The sequence below is a fragment of the Borostomias antarcticus genome, assembly GCF_949987555.1.
Source record: "Borostomias antarcticus genome assembly, chromosome: 15".
Lineage (NCBI taxonomy): Eukaryota > Metazoa > Chordata > Actinopteri > Stomiiformes > Stomiidae > Borostomias > Borostomias antarcticus.
The window spans coordinates 12402865-12421101 of record NC_140248.1 but is presented as its reverse complement, the minus strand read 5'-3'; the positions used below and the strand labels follow the sequence as shown (position 1 = coordinate 12421101).

General features: G+C 47.0%; 2 protein-coding genes across 2 annotated transcripts; one reads left to right on the top strand and one right to left on the bottom strand.

The window, feature by feature from the left end:
* Nucleotides 1-1032: 1032 nt before the first annotated feature.
* On the bottom strand, nucleotides 1033-2523 carry sowahaa (sosondowah ankyrin repeat domain family member Aa; the record flags this gene model as incomplete). Its single annotated transcript, XM_084450237.1, has 1 exon — nucleotides 1033-2523. One exon carries the CDS (start codon nucleotides 2521-2523, stop codon nucleotides 1033-1035), a length of 1491 nt encoding a protein of 496 aa, XP_084306363.1.
* A 728-nt stretch (nucleotides 2524-3251) lies between these two features.
* septin8a (septin 8a) lies at nucleotides 3252-16892 on the top strand. Its single transcript, XM_084449642.1, has 10 exons — nucleotides 3252-3350; nucleotides 7662-7776; nucleotides 8029-8224; nucleotides 9072-9258; nucleotides 11207-11368; nucleotides 12185-12281; nucleotides 13975-14143; nucleotides 15054-15186; nucleotides 15477-15646; nucleotides 16786-16892. Exons 1-10 carry the CDS (start codon nucleotides 3321-3323, stop codon nucleotides 16787-16789), a joined length of 1263 nt encoding a protein of 420 aa, XP_084305768.1. The 5' UTR covers nucleotides 3252-3320; the 3' UTR covers nucleotides 16790-16892.
* The last annotated feature ends 1345 nt before the right edge of the window (nucleotides 16893-18237 follow it).

Sequence of the window (18237 nt, the reverse complement as noted above, 5' to 3'; positions counted from 1 at the left end):
TAGTCGTAGCACAGTAGGCCTATGCTGTGTAATGACAAACAGTGCTGCTGATCACTCATGCGTGCGACTATGTCCTCTTCTCCCAAGGTCTTGCCTGCATGCCAACAGTACCGCTGCAGTAGCCTACTGGGAACATTTTGTTGCAGCCTGTGGGTGAGAATAGGCCTGACGTAAAGACATTTACCCCACGAGCGAAGTGACATCATAACGGGCAGGGACGCAGCTTGAGAAAGTCTCTTCGCTCCCCAGCTCCTCTCAGGCTCCGGGGGCCAACTGTGTCATTAGCACACGGCCCCATCTGCCATCCCGCTCACTCATAGGTCTATCAGCTGTCTGCACTGAGTCATAGAACCAACACACTGACACACGTCTGAGATTTGGGAAGCAAGAGGAGAGAATTCCCCCACGAATGAGTTGTGGAGCAATTGTTAAGGTATAATAAAATGTTTGAATATTGCTTTTGCCTTGTAGTTCTTATAGCCTCTTGTTTCTACACATATACTCTGCAAAAACACCAAAATGGATCACAGTACCTATAGTATACTGTATCTCATGGCTTGTTGAACTCAACAAAACTTGAGTGAAAGGAAGGGGCAACCTTAAAACCAACAGAAGTTGAGATTGAGGTGGCAGTTTTCTTTTGTAGTTCATTTAATCAACAATAACAGTTATTAATTAATATAAAGATTCACACACACATGCACAGTACATAGGTGAAAACAGTGTAATGCAAATGTAACGTCTGGTGGTAATCTTCATTACTTAGTGAGGTTTTGTTTTGTTTCATTATAAGTACTCTTATTATAGATGTGACAAAGTATGACTGCCGAATAAAATCAATCCCTAATATTCCCAATCTCGATTTGATCATTATAGTAGCAAGTAGACTATATGACAATGGTGTTAATGCAAAACATCCCTGTTCTCAGAAGAACACATACATCTGATCTTGAACTGGATGCAATCATAATTCACGCCGTCATTCAGTAAAATCAGGTGCTCAGACGCTGAATTGGACGAATCCATTCAAAGTCAGGTAAACATATCTGTAAATATATCTGAGGCTCTCTTAGGTGCGCTCTCCTCTCTCTCCTCCTCTCTCGGGTCGTCCCCTAGTGAATAGAAGGCCGGTCTCTGCTTGTGTTTCTTCTTGTGCCCTGGTACATGAGGCTGGAAGAGGCGACTGATTGTATGCAAGCCCTTGGAGAGGTCTGGGAAGAGATCCAGCTCCTCCCTCTCCTGGCTGACTGTCTCCTGTTGCGGCTGCATTTTAGGCTCTCCGAGTAGCTCCCTCACTCTGTCCGAGATCCCCTTGTGGAGGTAGTGATATGGTTTCTTCCCGCAGTTGTCCCTGACGTTCACGTCCGCTCCATACTCGTCCACCAGCATGGCCAGGATGAACTCCTGGTCGTGCAGGGCGGCGATATGCAGGGGAGTGTACCCGCCGTGCGTCTTGGCGTTGATGTCGATCTCCACGCCTCTTTCCTTAGTTATGTTGATGATCTTCGCCACCATTTCGCTGTTGCCACACTTGGCGGCCCAGTGGAGGGCGGTGAAGCCGGAGACGAAGTCCCTCCTGTCCGCCAGCTGGGTGTCCCTCAGCAGCAGGCCGTACACCTGGCTCCAGTGCCCCGAGGCGGACCTGACCAGCCACTCGTGCTCGGCCTGCTCCAGGGGCACTGTGGAGGAGAACTTGGGCTCCTCCGAGGGCTTGGTGTTCTTCACTGCCCTCCTGGGCTGGGGGGAACTGAAACCCGCGCTCTCAATGAACCCACTCTCCGATTGTCTTATTTTATTCCCGGAGGGGCTGCTGCTGCCGTCCTGCTCTAGGTGCGCTGTCGCCGGGGGGTCATCGTCCGTTTTCAGTTTGCGGATCTCGATCCTGGTCACGCTGGGAGGCATTCTCAAAGGCAGGGCATAAGGCTTATTATGCATGACAGCCTCTGTCTTAACACACACGGATTCCTCTTTCTTAACATCTGATGTCTGGTCTATGTTGAAATTCAAAGCCCTTTTAAGTTTGAAATCATCACAGTTGGTCCTTTGCAATGCCAACTCCACTAGAAAATTCCCCTCTGTAGGTGAATGCACTACAGTGTCATCTGAGGCACATTCGCTGATACTTGTGCTTGCAACCTCTTGGGAAACTTGATCAGGAGAGTTCCCACTTCCTCCGTCTTGATAATGTAGTGTGTTATGGTCGCTCTCCCGGACCTTGTACTGTTCAGGTGAGTGCTCACTTGGGACCTCTTCATTAATAGCTCTGTCCACATTATTATCATCATGTTGTCCTTTTAATACATGTTGATACTTTTTCCTGATGACAACATACTTGACATCATCAATTTCTTTCACTACTGCGACGTTGTTTACGAACCTCTTGAAAAGATCCCTGTTCTGTTTCTTCTCTGCGAGATCAGCACAGTTCAAGGTGTCTTTGAATTTACTCACCAAGTCGGAATTCTTCACTTTTCCCCCTTCCTCTATAAGCAGGGTCAAAATAGCCTCTTGAGTCACTTCCATTTTCAGCTTAATAGTAAAAAATAAAGCCTACGAACAACTTTCAGAGATGTCATCCGGACTACTACACCTGAACGAAGAATATCCCTTGCTGTAGGCTACCTGCAGTTTCCGGGAAAAACCAATGCACACGTGGAAAGACATTAGAATAATATATGCAAAGGAATGCTGTGAGGAGATATGTAGGAGGTGTCTAGTCTAGCCTACTGTAAGAGTCCTTGTAAAAGCTAAATAAGATATTTTCAGATGGCAGATATGCACACAAGTTCACCACTCTTTTGAGATAGGCATCCTTTTTTTTTTTTTTTAAGTAAATAGTAGCACTAAGAGCATACCAACAATTTTGTTGTGTCATTTATTGTGTAATCAGTGTAGCCTAGCCTACCTTGTGCTTTCACGGGGGGTTGGTGGGTGGGTTACCAAGCCTTGCAACTACAAATCCCATGAACGACGTGTAAGGCCAGCGTAGGCTACAACGTAGGCTATCGAAGGCATCTCATAATTCGCTGCATGTGATAAACTGTTCACATTTCGGTAGCGGTGATAGCCTACGCATTGATTGTAACATTTCGAACCGAACGTTGCTCTGCCTATAGACGTCGCACTGTTCTGCTGTGTTCTGGCTTGTGTGGCAAGACATTCCTAAAGCAAATGGGAGTTTCCAGGAAGTAGCCATATTGGAGGAATAAACCCGTTCCACTGTGTCAGCTCAGCCAGCCTACAGACAGTGAGTGAGACTATAGGGCAGTGGCAGCAAGCTTTCGCCCAGCTCGGCATTAATACACCACACATTCCTCATCATGGCTGCTACGGACGTCGACATATTTTCTGTAAGTATGCCTTATGCAAAGCAGACCCCAAATATTCTAAAAATGTAACTATTAGCCTACGCTTTGTGGACAATGCTTCTGCTCTATTGGGCTGAGCCGAAGTGATTGCTGTCTATGGGAGATCACGCAGGTCCTGATGGGGTTCCTATCAGGACAAGGCTTATTATTTGGGTGCGTCCGAATTGATAGAAATAATACAAAGTTAATTGCATATAGGCTATCATTTGTTTATGTTTTGCATGACCATGAATCGAGGTAACCATGTTTCTCCATACATGCGCGGGTGCCATGCATGGTGTCACATCGGAAAATGTTTATGATTTTCGAATAATTCTGTAGTTTTGAATGTCAGAATTCAGAGTTATTTATGATCTAATCGGGGAGGGTCACTTTGTCTCTTGTTTCATCTGAAAGACAAGATGTTGACATGTGGTTACAATTGTAACTTTCTCTGAAGCGGTCTTAAAATTAAGCAAACTACCCCATTGTTCCCTTCATCATCATCATCATATCTAACACCTCACATAGCAAATATGTGCGGTCATATCAAAGAAGGAAAGGATACTTCTCAGAATTGATCTGAGATTTTAGAGTAGGCCTACTTGGCTACCACTAGTCCTGAGTAATAGGCTATGTAAACTCATAATGGAGTGTGATAGGAGTTAAACAATACAATGCAAAAAAAAGAACACACAATGGCATGAACTCATAGAGGGGTGGTTCACTTTTAGCCGGCCAAGAAGGGGGCTAGCCCACTCTGAGTTGTTGAATTGGACAGATTAAGCACTTAGTTGCTGAGATAAGTAGATTAACACTAGAGCATCGAGCCACCCCTTCCGTACTCATATTGTCACCTAACTGTATAGAGAAGGAAGCGGGCAGAGGGTGTAGAATGATGGCAGGTTGGAGCCCCATTGTTTTGCAGTGTTAGTTTTAGAACCACGACTTGCTGAGGGTGCACTGTGATAGGCCGACCAGAGGAGGAATCATTCTACATTCGACTGATCACTGTAACATGAAGTAGGCCGCTTTAGTCTACTCTACCCATGTGGAGTTTAACTAAACTGCAAGGGAGAGTAGCTTATATGGGCACTTGCGTCTAGTTATTGATAGAATTGATATGGCGTGTAGCTGATTGATCTGAATCAATCTGTAGTGGCTGTATTGGTGCTGGATTGAGTGGAGCTATGCAAAGTGATAAATGTGTCACAACAATACATCAGATTGTTGTAGGAAGGTATTGATTGTATCGTACTATGGAGAGATCTGTTTTCGCCCTGGTTATATAATGAAGCGCCTATGGCAGCTTTACATGTTAGATGCTTACTGACCCCAAAGAACACTGCTGGCTGCGTTGTAATGCTTGCATGCATAAAATGCAATCAGAATCAAACACGCACATACACACACACACACACACACACACACACACACACACACACACACACACAGCCTGGAGAGCGTAAGAGATGCTTCGGAGCTTCCTAACCACAGGCGTGACTGACCCACTTCATTTAGCGAGACAAACTATTTCACTGATATTTCTGTAGAGCTAAAGCGACGTGAGTCCAGCCTTAAAAAAACAACAACCATTACCTTCTTTAAATATACCACTCTTGTAAAGCATGTGCTCTCTCTTTTTAAAAGCTGATGGCCATTGACTCCTTGTGCAGTTTGGTTTCAAGCCCAGACCCAGAGAGAAAGACTGAAAACAGATCCAGCTGGCTACCTGATTGTTGTCATCAGTGGGTCTTATATTTACTATGCACACGGTGCATCCTGGGGGAAGGGCTGTCACATCCAGTGCTGTTGCACCATGCTGATTAGCTGACCCTGTCTGTCTATGGCCTGAGTCAGTCACCCATCTTATGTTTGCCCTGTGTTTCGGGGCCCATCTCTCCCCATCTGATTGCCTCTCATTCATACACGTTAAGCAACTGAAACATGTTACAGTATATGCACTTAAACGTGTGTAGGCCAAATTGCATTTAGCCAAGCTAAGCTACTACAGTAACGGAAAGCCACCAAGCCTATGAATTGGTACATAGAGTTCTGCTGTGTGTGACTCTTTCCTCTCACTTGACTGGAAAACGCATGGTACATGTAGGCCCGTATGTTTTTCAGGCTCCAGAGGATGTCATGCTATATGCTGCACTTGGTATGCAGGGCCTCTGTCTCATAAAATGGCCCCCGTCTAGTCTCCCTTCAGTCTTGTTTTTGTCTTTCCTGTTGGGCAGAGGCGTGTGACGAGACTGAAGAGTTGAGAGGGTGTGTGTGTGTGTGTGTGTGTGTGTGTGTTTGTTTGATAAAAGAAGATGGCAGAATAGTTAGACTTATTTTGATCTTTCCTCCTCGGGTGGCTGCCTGGTGCCATTTGAACTAAATCTGAACCATCTCGCGTTTTTGTCCATCTTCCTCCTTCTGTGCTCCGTTCAGAGGCACCGGCAGTAGGAGCAACGGTAGAGTGTCACTGTCAGGACGTTGCTAGGATGTCTCAGACGGTCTGCTAGCCTCGCCGTCGGGTCACTGAAGCGGACAAGGTCAATCCAGGTGGGGACGGGCATGAGCGTTTCAGGTCAGACAGCCACGGCAACTCTCTCTTCTTTCCTGTATAGTTGGAAGGCAGCGGAATGAGCATTGTGTTTGTGGTGATTAGTAGTAGAGGCCACCGCTCAGCCATTTCCTTTGTCCAGTGATGAGGCCACTCTGGGAAGCTCTCCGTTTCCTCGCCTTGGGACTAATATACCGCCTGCTCTCATTCCTGCCATGCCTGGCTCTCTTCCTCTGCTGTGACATGCTCAACCTGTCGGTAGCCTAGCCCAGCGCTCATATGGTGTACGTACACACGCGTACGCACATTTGAATAACGTATTCATGTACACCAATCACATTGTTAGATACAGTACACACAAGAAGATGACAGTGACAGGTCGAACGGACACAGTAGCCTACTTCATGGCTATAGAAAATGTCTCCTCCATATTGAGCGGCTTCCAATAATGGCTGAAACTGAGCAGTGCCTCATTAACTGCTTGGCCCTTCTCCTAGGGAGGCCGGCCATCTGAGGGCCCCTCACAACCAACTTGTGCACATGGCCCAGGCTGCCAAATATAAAAGCTAAAAGTCTGCACTTGTAGCATAGTTGTGAAATGCGCACTATGCCCTGGGTGTTGATATTTCAGCACAGGCTAGAAAGGCTTTTCCTCTAAGATGTAATAGAAAGGGCAGCCGACCTCCAGAACGAACACGTCTCTTAAGATTTTCATTGACAACAACATCAGGGGTGTTCTCTGTGAGGTTTGAGAACACCGAATCGTCACTAAACAGACTGAACTTTGCTCGGCGTCACAGCAGAAAAGCTTGTGAAGAATAATGGATGATCTGAAAATGGATGAGATACCTTTTGATATCAAATCCACTATTCCGTTGTGCTTATGTAACACACGCACACACACACACACACACACACACACACACACACACACACACACACACACACACACACACACACACACACACACACACACACAGTTAGGCTCTGGGGAGTTTGTGTCCATGTCTGCAGTCCTGCCTGATGCTTGAGATAACACTCTGGGGCAGGTTTTGTCTGCAGTCCCACACACACATGCTGAAGCCCCGCCAGCCTGCACTGCTCCGCTCAGCGCAGCCCCGCTCGCGTCTCTCAGGCTGCGTCCGGTGACATCACCCCCTAACTATGCAGCCATAGTGGAAAAGGCTAAGCCAGACATGCTAGGATGGCCCCATTGATCCCAAGGTGTTCCCCGCTCTGCCCTGAGCAAGATAAGAGGTCAGAGGTGAGATTCCCTAAAGATTTATAACACTTAATAACATTGTGGTTTGTCCTAACCCCTAATGACATAACAGGCATTGTAGGCGTTTGGTGAAAGCACAACTGTTAACCTTAGCGTCTCGGAGTTTACGTGAATGCGAGGGTTCGTTTGTTTTTTGATAGGCTATTGACTGACCTCAATCAATAAGCCATTCCGATTGTCGAGATGTATTTCTTTCTGTCTGTCTGTTTGTACTAAGGTCCCACCTCCTGTTTGACAACTTTTAGCTCCTCAGAGTTTTCCATAATTTGAGGTACTGATGAGCGGCACATTATGTAGAATCCATTATCAGTCCTTTTATATAAGGCAGACAAAGTGTCAGTATTTCCCAGTTGCTCCGCATACGCCATGCATTCTTCTCAGTTTGTCCCCACGTGTGTTATACATCCAGTCTTACCCTCATTATCGATGTGTATAACATGGTGGTTAAGGTGGTTGTGTTTTTATTTATCCTTTCCAGAATGAAGAAAAACGTAACCTCAGTTTGGGCGGCCATGTTGGATTTGACAGCCTCCCAGACCAGCTGGTCAGTAAATCGGTGACACAGGGTTTCTGCTTCAACATCCTCTGCGTAGGTGAGTGTCCCGACATGACCGTGGCAGGGGTGTGACTGAACAACCTGAGTTGAACTGGTTTTAAACATCACTCCTCGGTTGAAATACCGCCCACCCACTTTTACCTTAGACTAAAGCCAGAGTCACAGCTTGCAGGAGTAGAAATGGCACCTGAGAAGTGACACAGACACCTGCAAAGCACAGCTCAGAACCCCCCCCCCCCCCCCCCCCCCCGTGTGAGTTTGTAACACTTCTCCCTCTCTCGGTCTGCAGGGGAAACGGGTATCGGCAAGTCAACGCTAATGAACACACTTTTTAACACCATGTTTGAGAACGAGGAGGCCAGCCACTACCAGAACAGCGTGTACCTGCGGCCGAGAACGTACGACCTCCAGGAGAGCAACGTCCAGCTAAAGCTGACCATCGTGGACACCGTGGGATTCGGAGACCAGATCAACAAGGAGGAGAGGTGGGGGAGAGGGGGGGGGGACAGAGTGAAATGCAAGATAGGGTAACGACATTTTCGCTGATTAGATCAAGACGAAAGGAATACGCTTTCCTTGATCCAGTGATCTCACATGGAAGATATTATATAGCATGCCACCTCCCCTTATTCTGTGTGACTCGGACATGCCATTTGAATAAGAGTCCCATTAATTGCTGGGAAACTAGTTATGGCAAGCAGACTAGATAGCAGGGGGGTAAGTTTTGAGGGGACATGATTTATTTTCTGTCCTTGAATGTGGTGGTGGGGGGGGGGGGGGTGTTGGTTGAGGGATGAGGAAGAGAGAATGCTAGTTTGCTACAGCTGCGGGTTGGCGTATTTGTGTGACGTCATAACCACAAGGGCTCACACGCTCCCTGCATGATCTGCTGGCAGGAGTAGGCCAATGACGCCAGAACTTGTTTGGAGGAACGCTAACTGGCCTAGACGCATCCCAAAGTAGGCTCTCAAAGGTCATGACTAATGCATCCTGGGGCATGGATGGCTCTGGGATTTAAAGGGGAAGGTTAAATATTGTAAACGTGGGTTTTGCAAGCATGTTCATCACTTCACATAATGGCCCTCCACGCCGACAGGATGGGCGCATTTAGAGATGCCATGCAACCGCTGGCACCTGGTTCTACCAATAGAACTGATACTTGAGAGGGTTCCACCAATAGAACCGATACTCGAGAGGGTTCCACCAATGGAACCGATACTTGAGAGGGCTCCAAAGAGTTCAAACCCAATGAGAATAAACCTTGCAGTCATAAAATTCATTTAGATATGTGTCACTCGGTTTCTCACATCTACTATCTTGTACCGTCCACAGTTATAAGCCTATTGTGGACTACATCGACACACAGTTTGAGAACTACCTTCAGGAGGAGCTGAAGATCAAGCGCTCCCTCTTCAACTACCACGACACGCGCATCCACATCTGCTTGTACTTCATCGCTCCCACGGGTCACTCGCTCAAGTCCCTGGACCTGGTGACCATGAAGAAACTGGACAGCAAGGTAAATGTAGCTGGCCGCTATCTATGTCCATGACTCCTGGGGACAGGAGCCCACGCCCACCTCCCGCTCCCTGCTATTGTCTACGAATGACTTTTAAAGGCGCCTGAAATCCCAGCCCCTTTCTCTCGGGAGCAGGTATGGGTTATTGGGTTACACACAGATGTGGAGTATCTGGCTCTCGTGTGTCAGGGTGTGTGCTCTTAGCCGTCCCCAAAGAGGGACTAGGAATGTTGGGACCGCTCCAGGTTTCGTCTCCTCTGATAGGGTTTCGGGTGCTGTTCACATCTTTATTTTTGCATTCAGTTTGGTGTAAATACATCCGGTACAACAATGTGGTCTTGGTGTGAACTTTGTGAGTGTACGACCGGCCGGGCTGGCCTGTGAGGCGTTAAAGCCACTAACTGTGAGCCAGACATTGACCGTAGCCTTGCGGAGAGACACATGAGTAGTCAGTGGCTCTGCCTCAATTAGCGAACTGATGGAATGAATCTCATCAACACCACAGCTGGAGCGTGAAAGGGAGGAGTGTGGGGGGGTGGAGGGAGAGATGGTGTTAGTGGAACGAAAGAGGAGTGTGGAGAGAGGGAGAAAGAGAGAGAAAGTGTGAGAGAGAGAATGAGGAAGTTTGAGAGAATGAGTGAGGGTGAAAAGGACGTCACTGCCAGCTCTGTGTTCGACCACAAACAGGAAGGGACGTTGACAGGTGTGAAGTGACGGGCTTCCGCCTGCGGTGACATTGTTGAAGCATAAATAAGTCATTTAGTGAAACGCAGCCTCACCCCGTCTACCAGCGTTTAATAGACATCTGCAAAACCTTGTGAGAGCTCGTAGATCCTGGCGACTCTTAAGTGCCGGTAAAGCAGCTTTAGGAGTGGCGGAGAGACGATTCCAGGCTTGTTTTGTGTCGGCTAATGCGATGACACATATCAAACAGATGGCCGGGTTATGAGCAAAGCATGGTAGCTAGCTAACCACGGCCAACCCTCCTCCTCCCTCCCCCTCCTCTCCTCCGGGGGGGGGGGTGGTCTATCGGCAGACAGCCCACTATCCGCCTCGCTCCAGTAACCAGGGTGTATACTACCGAGCGCTCTCCTCTCGCTTGATACAGAGCAGCAGGCGATGGTGGCGTTTATATATAACATATAAAGGCCGCGGATGACCGTTGTACCCTGTGGCATGCAGAGACAGTGAAGGCGCGAACACAGAAGGGTAGAATGGCGGGGGCGTTGGTGTCATTGAGGGGTATGGGTCTGGTGGTTTAGAGACAGGAAGCTAAGCATAAAGACGGAGGTCTCTGCTGTTATTATCATAAGGGCCACACTCTGTCTAAAAGAGACATTTTGTAGTCTGTTTGATATAGCATATAGTGTGCTGACAGAATGCCAAGCCCTTGCAGGCATAGCAGGCTCCAGCCTATAGGCATTAAGCATGACTAAAAGCTATCAGAAGCTTTTAGTCAGGACATTAGTCCAACATTAGCCAGAACATTTAGTCCAGTAATGTTCTGAGGAGCATAAGGCATGTGTTTTCCCATCTGCTAGAGATATGAGATGGGACCAATTGCAGTTTGTTTTCATTATTGCTGTTTGTTTAATTTCTCTGTGGGTTTGACTCAGCTGAACCCGTATCACTCCTGGGTTGTGACATCACTAATCAAACTATTTGTGACATGCCGAGAGATGCTCTGAATCACTCATTTCTAGACTCAATGGCCTTTTGTTAAACCACATGTATCTTCTCAAATCGCACATTGAACTCCGGTTGTAATTTTATTCTAATGAAGCCATAGCGGTATGTTTAAAGATGTGTCAAGCTGAAAAATCCCAAACCAGATGGAATGCATTAAGTAAGCCTCAGAACCTCATTTAATAGTACAAATTCTCTCTCTCTCTCTCCCTCTCTCTCTCTCTCTTTCTCCCCCTCTCTCGCTCCCCCCTTCACACACTAGGTGAATATTATCCCCATCATTGCTAAAGCCGACACCATCTCCAAGAGCGAGCTGCACAAGTTCAAGATCAAGATCATGAGCGAGCTGGTGAGCAACGGCGTTCAGATCTACCAGTTCCCCACGGACGACGACGCCGTCACAGAGATAAACTCCTCCATGAACGTGAGTCTCCCCCCGCCCAACGTTTGGTAATACTTCTGTCCTAGTCCGCTTTCAGAGGACTTGCAATTTCTTAAACTGCCAACAAATGTTTCACCATTTATCCGCTTGTCGTCTGTCCAAATGAAGTGCAGCCTTTTCCCTCCTTTAAAAAATATCACACTTTATACATTTTTCCACTACTGTAAAACGTTTGCCACCAAAAACGTATCATTTGAAGTAGATACATGAGTTTTCAAAGCCCTGGCCTAGCAGGACAACTATCAGTTGCCCAGCTGAAAGCGAAAAAGCCCTTCGCGTCCAGAACCAGAGTCGGCCACAGACGGCCTAACGCTTGATTCTGGAGGTTGATAGTTGAACATGTTTTGGTCATGAAGCATGGAGGAGCTAGCCAGGGTAGCTACTGGCCAGAACTACGCTCTGAGCTCTAAAGGGACCGTGCGTTTAATCACGGAAACCTGAAATGCAGCTGGCCAGATGTTAAACACAGACTCAGGAGTAACTTGTATGTCAACTGTTTAGGTTCACTCTTGTGTGGTCTTGCAGGAGATTACAAGAACAACCACCAAACCAAATAACGGTTTCGTTCTAAATTAAATGTTCTTTCTTTTTAATGTCCTATTTTTAGTTTGCATTTTTCGTCCATCTGTTTAAGTAGTTAAACAGCACCAGTAGAGATGAGACTGTGCCAAAGGAATGTTGCTCTGCAGTTGAAGGCGGGAGTTTTGGGGGAAGTGGAACCTGTTTGAGAGCATGGGACGGAAGCGGCTCTGTGACCTCTCGTCCTCTCGTGACCTTTTCACCTCTGACCTCTTGCAGGCTCACCTTCCCTTCGCCGTGGTGGGCAGCGTCGAGGAGGTCAAAGTGGGGAATAAAACGGTGCGGGCGCGGCACTACCCCTGGGGCGTGGTACAAGGTGAACCAAGCCCTTTGTTTCTCTGCCCTCCCTCTGCTCTATCCATCACAGGAGAGGAGTGTTGTTCACACAGTCCCTAATGACCAGAGACGGCGACAAAGACTGATGAAGGCATTAGCAGTAAAATACCCCTGGGGCTGTGTAGCACACTTGCAATGTTTATTTGTGTGTGTGTGTGTGTGTGTGTGTGTGAGAGAGAGATAGTATGTTTGCTTTTCTGTGTGTCGTGTAGCTTGTGTCTGTTTACTGTATAGTACCGGAGGGACTCTATTGTGTTAGCTGGGTTTGTGAGAGTTTCAGACGTGAATGACAGGGAGAGATGAAACACAGTAATCTGATAATGTCGCAGAGATGATGTTACTGGTGGGAGAACAGTCCAGCCCAGCTGTGAGTCTCCACGATCTCCAGCCCATTCCACAATCCTCAGAGGACAGTGTCCCGGTGCTATTTATAAAGCCTGTCTGTGTCAGAGCCTAGAGCTAGCCCATCAGTCTACAGTGGTCTAGAATCCAGGCTCGAGTTAATGAGACTTGATTGCATCTGCGGTTGACAAGAGGAGAAAATGACCACTCAAGCCTCAAAACCGCTTGGAACAACCGCTATGTCACTCCAAACTGTTTAGGTTTGTCATATTAGGGTTATGGTATCCGGGACAGAGGGACTTTGAGGTGGTGAAAACAGTCGGGTTGTGTTGGAGACAAAAGGGGCTTTTAGGACTGACTATAATCTCCTCTCTGGATCTCCATACAGTGGGTTGTTATCTGTGAACTCCAGGCCTGAGATAGCAGAGCTCTGGCCTGTCTGCTCAGCTTGTCCCAGCCTGTGTGTGTGTGTGTGTGTGTGTGTGTTCGTGTATGTTTGTGTGTGTGTGTTCCTGTGTGACTCGGCGGCTCTGTGTGCTTGGGCTTCCCTGGAGGCTGTGGTTAGGGGTCAGTTAATTGCCCCCCCCCCCCCCCGCACACGCACACACACAGGGGAGTTTTAACAGAGCGATTCCAGACAGCTGCCATATCTCCTCTCCATTTTTGTCCCGCAAAGACTCCAGAGCGGGGGGTCATTCGCTTGTTTGTGTCACTTTCTTACTCTCTCACACTACTTTCACATCCTCCACTGTTTTGTGAAAACGTGCGTCCGGTGCTCCCAGCTGGGGCCTGGTACTGGCCGAGAGCATATCCCACGGTGGAGCGCTGCTACCCCGGGGTCCCTGGCCCCCCCCCGGCCTCCACCAGGGCACATTCCCCCCCGCTTATGTCAGGCCAGCACAGGAAATGCTTCTTTCGCAGCTCTGTAAACGATGAGCGCGGGGGTTCGCCGTGAGAATTTTGTCCAGGGTTAGCCGCGGAGGAGATCCAGGGGTCTTCCCATTACTACACAGTTTGCTCGCTTGGCAAATCGCTTCGTGGACAGAGATGGACTTGTCGTTCAGACTTTTTGTGAACTTTGGTGAGATTGGTATGCTGCTCCGCCTCTGTCTCCTCCTACTGTTACAGTACCACAGCGAGAGGAGCTGTCTAGGAGATTCCTGCTTTGGTTTATCACTGAGACGTTATCAAGCAACACTGAACAGAAGGGTTCTGCAAATCTTCCCTTGTTTTATTCCTGCTCTGTATGGCGTGTGTGTGCGCGTGCGTGCGCGTTTGTGTGTGTGCGGTCCCTCTAACAGTTGCGTCTGTCTGTGTTTCCGTCTCCACAGTGGAGAACGAGAGCCACTGTGACTTTGTGAAGCTGCGTGAGATGCTGATCAGAGTGAACATGGAGGACCTGAGGGAGCAGACTCACGCCCGTCACTACGAGCTCTACCGCCGCTGCAAGCTGGAGGAGATGGGCTTCAAAGACACCGATCCAGACTGCGAGCCATTCAGGTAGCACACACACACACACGTGTGCGTGTGCACGTACACAAGCACGCACACATGCACATGCACGTGCGCACATGTTGACTAAGCCAACTTCTGGGGACATTGCATTGACCTGTATTCATTCCAATCCATATCCCATCACCCTAATCCTAACCCTGACCCCATTAATGGACAGTTTGCAAATGGCTCCGTGGACAGGGATCGACTCCTCGTTCGGACTGTGCGTTCCGAAACCTAACCCCAACCCTAGCCCTTCTCAGTCCTGTTGTCGCATTCCGCTCGCTCATGCCAGACAACAGTCCTTTCCCGCTCAATTCACTTCGCCGTCAAAATAAATCGGTGTCGGCCTATTTAGGAGAGGCGCTCATATTTACAAGTGTCAGATAAACATGAAACTTCACTTACCTAAGCAAAAGGGTCTATTTAAACAAATGCTGGGTTGAAGCTTCAACGCACCACCACCACCACAGAAGAAGACTGCCTCGGAAAAATATTTTCACTCGGACAGAACACGTTTAAATAAGTTATTTAATGGTAGCGCCGAGGCTTCAAAACCCAGCATTTGTTTAAATAGACCCTTTTACACTTGTAAATATGAGCGCCTCTCCTAAATAGGCCGACACCGATTTATTTTGATGCCGAAGTGAATGGAGCGGGAAAGGACTGTTGTCTGGCATGAGCGAGCGGAATGCGACAACAGGACTGAGAAGGGCTAACCCCAACCCCAACCTAATTAAAGACACCAATTTTGTCCCCAATTTGACATGCCGTCCCCAGTTAACTGGTTTCATGTCAAACATTTGTCCCCAAATGTTCAGGAACACACACACACACACATACATACACACACACACAGATTTAAATGAGGTCTGGGGGTTGTGGATGTGTGTCTAACCCCCCCCCACCCCCCCAGTCTTCAGGAGACATACGAGGCCAAGAGGAAAGAGTTCCTGGGCGACCTGCAGCGCAAGGAGGAGGAGATGAGACAGATGTTCGTCAGCAAAGTGAAGGAGACGGAAGCTGAGCTGAAGGAGAAGGAGAGAGAGGTCAGGGGTCAAGGGGGCGGGTACATGTCTACATGGAGAAATTACTTGATGCGTCTGTACTGTTACTGTACAGTATATTGAGCTCATGTGTTGGAAGGTAAACTTGTGCCGAGTTTCGAATGGGACTGGGGGGGGGGGTGGGGGGATTCTGAGATTGGATTGAATTAACACACAAGTTTTGACTAAACCCTCTTTCTGGGATTGCTCCCTGGTATGCGGGGCAGAGTGTTCAAGCCTTAAGAACGTAGATCTTTACATCTCTTCCTCTGTGTGTGCGTGCGCGTCATTAGCTGCACGACAAGTTTGAGCAGCTGAAGCGCCTGCACCAGGAGGAGAAGAGGAAGGTGGAGGAGAAGAGGCGAGACCTGGAGGAGGAGATGAACGCCTTCAACCGCAGGAAGGTGGCGGCCGAGACCCTCTCCTTATCCCAGCCCCTGAAGAAGGACAAGGACAAGAAAAAGTAAGCGCTCCCTCCCTTATTTCTGTCTCCCTCTTACCCTTCTACCTCTATCCCTTCATCCCTCCCTCGTTCCTCTCTCCTCTCTGTCCCTCCCTCACTCTCACCTCTCTTGGCCTTGCTTCCGTCTCTTTACTTTTTTATGTCTTGGGGTTATCTTAAGTTGTCTGCACACTGCCCCAACCAACAGCAGTGTCGGATTGATGTGCCGTGTTTGTTGGTGACCGTTGGTGTTGGCTGGATGGATTTTGACGCTGAATTTTAAACTTTCAGCATTCTAACAACAAACTGTTGGGTGTTGGGAGTTGGTTGGCATCAGTTGGGGCAGTGTGCAGGCACCTTTAGCTGTCCTTTCACCTTGGACTTTCCTTTTCTCAGAAGTAGACTGGTTAGTGGGTTGACTTGAACATGGTGAGAAGAGCAGTTTAGTCTCCTCAGTCAGTGCTGTTATCGTGAAGGACCTTATCCTAAATACCACAGCACAGCTCTACATTCATCATCCATTAAAACAGTAGACATGTACAGTAGAAATACTTCCGCTCCTCGTTGCTGCTACTTAGGAGAGTGAGAGAAAGTTCTTCTCTTTTTAGAGCTCCAGAACTATTAGGCTCCTGCTGGCTCCATCTTGTGGATAAAATGTAAACTGTCTGGCAGTCATATTAGCGGCACAGATCATCCATTTTGTGGTTAGACCTGAAGATTGCTTCGTCCTAAGAATTTGTGCTCCCAAGTGTTCACTTCTTCTGCGTAGGCTAAAGACCGTATACTGTAGTGGAGTAGATTCGTAATTTCATAGTCTTTATTTAATCAACATTTTTTGAATGAGGAATTTGGGCTGTGTTCCTGAGGTTGGTCCTCCAAATGCAGTTGAAGGGCTCCCTCCTCTGATGGGTTGATATATTTACCCAGATCCAAACATTTCCACTGACATTTCCTCTCCTGATCCATCTTTCTTAGTGTCTATGTTTGTCTACATTCTTTTTTCATTATCGTTTATTGAATTGTCATTTTCACCATAAATATTGATTATTTATTTATACAGTTATTGATAGTCGATGACAGATGTAATTTCTATTGTTTTCATTCCATACTGCCTTTTTTTCTATTTATTTTGCCATTGTTTGTTGTTGTTTTTCTTTCAGTTAATTTATGAGCACCTGTTACACCCAAGCCGACCATGGATTTGTCTTCCATCACCCTAGCGACGTCAACATTTTTTTCTTTTTCTTTTTTTTTTTTGATATTCCTTCATGACATTGTGCACATGGACCAAAGACACTGCTGATGCCACAGGAGAGACACAGGGAGAGAGAGAGCTGACATGGTGACATTGGCCATTTTCTGCTCTAGGATCACTCATGCTATGATTTGTGACACCTTTTTTTTTTTTTTATGTTTTTTTGTTTGTTTGTTTTTCTAGTTTGAGATTTACTTATCACCATCAGTGATTTGTGACAGGAGCAGAAAAAAAGATAAGATAATGGACCTCCTCCACCATTCACTACTATTTGGTACTATAATAGTTGTGTTAAATCTGTTCCTGGAGAGCTATACTTGTCAACCAATATAATATTAATGGATCTGTGTTTCACTGTAGTGTAGTTGGACTTATCGCTAGCCATTCCTTTTTAATTAGGTCTAAAATCTGAGCCAAACCAGGCCAGACCTCCTATCATGATTCATAGCAATAATACAAATCATATAAAGTACCTGTGTATATATATATTTTTTACATATATGTAGGTACCATTGAGTAATACTAGGCCACGTCTTAAAAATATGCAATATTCTTGTGCTGTTTTGTATTCATCCAGAACCTGTATGTGAATATTTCTCAGAACTTACCTGGCTTAATTGTAATGTCAATATGCAAAGTGTATTCGTTTTTTTAAGTATATGATAAAAGCACACAATGTTGTATGTCGTCTTAATTGTGATGTAACAGTAACTATTATAAGCCATGATTGACGTGTGTGAGTGCTGTCTCAGAGTTTACATACTGTAGGCCAATTAAGATGCAGTGACTAATAGATGCCTCGACTCGCAGTAGACCTGTGTACATCGAGCGACGAGATGAGAGGCGATGTATTTACTTTCTTTGGAAATAAATGCAAACCCTCTTCTTGGATGTGTCCCTATATGATTCATACATTTAACATACAGTAGTGTATGATTTGTTAAATGAGAAGTAGCTTTCAGTTCAATCTTAAAAATGCAAACGCACTCAATCAAACAGAGACTGACTGGTGATGGCTCGCTTAAATAACAGTCAGTCCAGAAGTCTGTATCCAGCTGCAGTGTGTATACCTGTTGGATCACTAAACGGTGGCCCTCTGCTGCCATTTCCTTTGATGAAATTATCCCTGACCAGCAGTGGAACGAAGGATCCAGTCAGAGTAAACACAGAAAGAGGAAGTTACTCTCTGTCCTTTGCTGCTGGCCTCAGTTGAATAATGTGTGTGTGTGTAAGAGAGAGGGAGGGAGAGACAGCTGTGTGTTTTTGAAAGAGTAAGGCAGCTGCTAGCTGAGGCTGCGCTCTGCCAGTATCAAACAAAACGGACAGAAACCACACCTGTTTTCCAGTTCTCCCTTAG

Excerpts from the sequence above, each read along its gene's own strand:
- septin8a (XM_084449642.1), top strand. The coding sequence starts at position 3,321 with ATGGCTGCTACGGACGTCGACATATTTTCT. Across the intron at positions 3,351-7,661 it reads CGGACGTCGACATATTTTCT|AATGAAGAAAAACGTAACCT; the intron begins GTAAGTATGCCT and ends TATCCTTTCCAG. Across the intron at positions 11,369-12,184 it reads AGATAAACTCCTCCATGAAC|GCTCACCTTCCCTTCGCCGT; the intron begins GTGAGTCTCCCC and ends GACCTCTTGCAG.